Genomic DNA, 3,484 nt, shown 5'->3' with positions numbered 1-3,484 from the left:
GTGCCGAGTGCCCGGGGAGCGAGTGAGCGATGCCGCCCCGTGAGCCCTCCCGGCGCACGCGGACAAGCCCGGGCCGGACCCCGTGGGACCCCTGGACGCCCGGGTCGGAGCGGGCGGGCCCCGCGCCCTCAGCAGAACTGCCTGAACCCGCTTTGTCCGGCCCGCTCCCGCCTCATCCCGCAGCCCCGGCCTTCGTCCTCCGGGCGCTCCGAAGGCCCCGGTCACGTCCCCGTCCCCAGGGACCAGGCCAGCACCCGCCGCTGCTGCAGAAGCTTTATTTATTGACGGATTCAGGCTAGAGGGCACGACCCGGTGACCCCGGCCCCATCGGTCCACCACCACGCAGCCCGGGCGGCCCCTCCTGCGCCCACTCCGGGGCGGGGGGCAGAGGCGCTGGCTACTCGGGCGTTGGGGAGCTGGCTGGCCCGGGCGACGTGGGCGCCTCCAGGGGGTAGTTCCACTGGAAGCCCAAGCCCGAGATGCCGAGGGGCTTGTGGAAGCCGTAGACGCCCGTGAGCACCTGGCCCGCCTGGCTGGGGTAGGCCGTGAAGGTCCGGCCGCTCTGCGTCCCGAACGGGGCCATGCGCCCGTCGGTCGTGTACAGCACCAGGCCCCGAACGAAGAGCCCGTGGAAGCCGTAGGCGGACTCGAAGTGCTCGTTGGGCCTCAGGGTGAACTCCTGCGCCTTCTCACACCAGGCGCCGTACCTGTCGCTCCAGGCGGGGCCAAACTTCAGCTGGATGCTGGGGAGAGACGAGAGGACGGCCTGCCGCCCCCAGCCCCCCGCCGCCGGGGGACCGGCCCCCCACCCGGTGCACCGGCAGCCCCCGAGCCCTGCTCGGCTGCTTCCGGGCCCCTCGCCCCAGTTTCCCCACCTGCACGTGGGGGTGACTGTCGGGAGGTTCAGGGGCACCCTCCCGAAAGAGGACCCGGCCGGTGCCAGGGCTAGTGTGCGCTGACGGCATCCCAGGGCCGAGCTGGGGCGCAGCCCCCCTCCCTCCGTTGCTGTGACCTTCCTGGGAGCCGGCTGGCTTCTCTGCATCGCCTCCCTGCGGTGCCTGTCCCCAGGGCCTCCCTCTCCGACAGCTCGCCCCCCGCCCCGCTCTGCCTCCTTGGTGGTGGGCTGCTCTGCCTCATTCTCTCCTAACTGCAAAGCCCCGCCCCCACCCTTGGCCCACAGCACAGGCAGCCCCCTCCCTCAACAAGAGAACAGCCCTGTGCTTTCTGCTTCACACTTCTGCTGACTTGTGTTCAATCAGTGGTCCACTCTGACCCTCCCATCGTTTCCTACTTGACCCTCACCTGGGCAGACCTTCTCCTGAGTTGCCTTTTAGGCTTTCTGGGGACTGAGAGGGCATTTGTGCTTGAGTGGAGCTGGGTTGACAGGAGAAGGGCAGGGGGGAGTCACCCTCTCACCCTTGAGCTCAACCCGGGGTGCAAATGGCAGGCCTTTTGGGGAGACAGAACTGGGGACTGGCTGGGGGGAGAGGCTGGCTGGGGGAAAGGGACAATTTGAAAGGCGGCAACTGGGGCGCTATGACTCCAGAAGGTCAGCCGGGCTCAAACAGTCATGGGGAGGCAGACGGGGATGCTGGGAAGCGGCTCCAAGCCTCCTCCCTGAGTTTCCGAGGAGGGGGGCTGTGCGGGGCTACAGGGCTGCCCGGCCCCCGCCCACTCACCTCTTAATCTGTCCGAACAGCCCCGTGCAGACCCGAATCCCCGAGACGTCGTAGTTGTCGTCCTCGGCGATGCTGAAGTACTTGCCTCCCCCCTCGCCGTAAATCTCTGGAAGGGTGGAAGGGGCGGGGGCAGGCCCGGCTCCATCAGGCGCCCTCTGCCCAGGACGGCGGGTGGGCCCCCCCCCCGGGCAGGCAGGGGGCCCCAGCACGGCCCTGTGCCTAGAGCTGGCCTGTGAGGGCAGGACCTGGGCCCCCGGGCCCCCGGGAAAAGGGCTGGGTGGGGGTGGGCAGGGCCGGCCCGACCTACGCTGTGCCCGGCAGGCGGGGGGCGCCAGGGCGGCGAGGGCGAGCAGCAGCAGCGGCAGCATGGCTCCCACGGCGGTCCCGGGCTCGGCGAGAAGAGGGGAGGGGCTGGCGCCGGGAGCCCTCGCGGGGCCTTTTCTACCCTGCCGGGCCCGCGGGCCCGCGTCCAGGAGGAAGGAATGAGGGGCCGTCCCGGGGCAGGAAGGAGCCGGGGCAGGGGCTCCTCCTTGGGGGAAATCCCCGGAGCCATCCTGGGAGAGGCTCCCGGATTTGCCGTTTTGGCGCCACAGCTACACAAACAGGGCCGGGCACGGTGACAGCCACTTGCTGCCACCTCTGGGTTTTCTCGTCAGCAGCTGGATGTGACCTTGACTCCGGAGCGGGGGTGGGGGGGGTGGGGGGGTGGCTGCTGAGCCCTCCCCCACTCCGCCAGGCCGGCGCCGGCGCCACGGGGGGCAGGGGCTCGGGACCTCATTTGGGCGTGAGCAGCGCCTGGGGTCTGGGGGCTCTCTGGACCCCAGCCAAGCAGCCCAAGGACCCTGAGCTGGGGCGGACGGTCAGGTCCCGGTGCCCGGCGCCAGGCGCGCGACGCCTCAGACACGGGCCTCGCGGAGCCGCCACCTGGAAAGCGTCGACGCTGCCTCGTGGGCGCTGGGCCTTCCGGGGCGCCCGGGCCGTGGCGGGAAGGACCCCAGAGGTGCGGCCGGCGCCGGCCGAGGCTGCTGGTGGCAGCGAGGCCCTGGCTGAGGCTTGTTTTTTTAAACGTAGCTATATTTCGTTAAACCCCTGAACAAGGCTTGCGTAGACCTGGTTCCGAGGCCTGATGTCCACCGCTTCCCCCTGCGTCCGCGGACGGTCCCGTGCGGAGGGGGCCCTCGGCGCTCCCCGCGGGCGCGGAAGCTGGGGCGTGCGCCAGAGGCTCTCCTGGAGGGGCTGTCGTCGGGGGTCCCGGCTCTCTAGGCCCCGCCTCGGTCCACACGGTCTGACCGGCCCTCGATGGTGTTTCCCGGCTGCCAAAGGGAGCCAGCGGCCTCGGCAGCAGGCCCCGGGCGGGGAGGGGGCCGCGGGGCAGCCAGAGGGAGCAGGGAGCACCTGAGAAGGGCAGAAGCGTCTGCCCCGAGGCCTCTGGGGCGCCCCGCTGGGAAGGAGCCGGGATCTGGGAAGGAGGGGAGGGTGGGAAGGTGGGGTGGGGGCAGCAAGAGAGAGAGGGGTCTGATGTCCCCGCCACTGGGGGCCTGGAGGCCACGGGGAGCGTTGCAGGCGCCGGCTCCTGGGAGTGGCCCCGGGTCTGGCTTGTCATGGGGGGTGGGGGGTGAGGGGGGTGGGGGGTGTGGTACACCTGGTCCCTCCTGTGAGGCGTGTATCCCGGACGAGCCCCTCGCCGCCGTGGCTCGGCTGACTCCCCTGCAGAAGGGGGGCAACGATGGAACCTGCTCCTGGGCGGGGGCTGGGGGGCCCGTGGGAACGGCCTGGAAGCCGCTCCGCAGGCGTTGAGATTCATG

At 71.0% G+C, this 3,484-nt stretch overlaps 1 protein-coding gene across 1 annotated transcript; it reads right to left on the bottom strand.

The window, feature by feature from the left end:
• Positions 1–261: 261 nt before the first annotated feature.
• On the bottom strand, positions 262–2,120 carry ZG16B (zymogen granule protein 16B). Its single transcript, XM_004474859.3, has 3 exons — positions 1,987–2,120; positions 1,680–1,785; positions 262–743 (listed from the first exon to the last, which is right to left on the bottom strand). The coding sequence occupies exons 1-3, from the start codon at positions 2,045–2,047 to the stop codon at positions 398–400; spliced, it is 513 nt and encodes a 170-aa protein (XP_004474916.1). The 5' UTR covers positions 2,048–2,120; the 3' UTR covers positions 262–397.
• Positions 2,121–3,484: the final 1,364 nt, after the last annotated feature.

The sequence above is a fragment of the Dasypus novemcinctus genome, chromosome 23 (genome assembly GCF_030445035.2).
Source record: "Dasypus novemcinctus isolate mDasNov1 chromosome 23, mDasNov1.1.hap2, whole genome shotgun sequence".
In the NCBI taxonomy this organism is placed as follows: Eukaryota; Metazoa; Chordata; class Mammalia; order Cingulata; family Dasypodidae; genus Dasypus; species Dasypus novemcinctus.
The sequence above is the reverse complement of the archived record's forward strand: the minus strand, read 5'-3'. Positions and strand labels throughout refer to the sequence as shown.

Coding starts and splice junctions, on each gene's coding strand:
- ZG16B (XM_004474859.3), bottom strand. CDS start 2,047: ATGCTGCCGCTGCTGCTGCTCGCCCTCGCCGCCCTGGCGCCCCCCGCC. Junction 1,786..1,986: donor CCCCGCCTGCCGGGCACAGC/GTAGGTCGGGCC, acceptor CCACCCTTCCAG/AGATTTACGGCGAGGGGGGA. Junction 744..1,679: donor CTGTTCGGACAGATTAAGAG/GTGAGTGGGCGG, acceptor GTCTCTCCCCAG/CATCCAGCTGAAGTTTGGCC.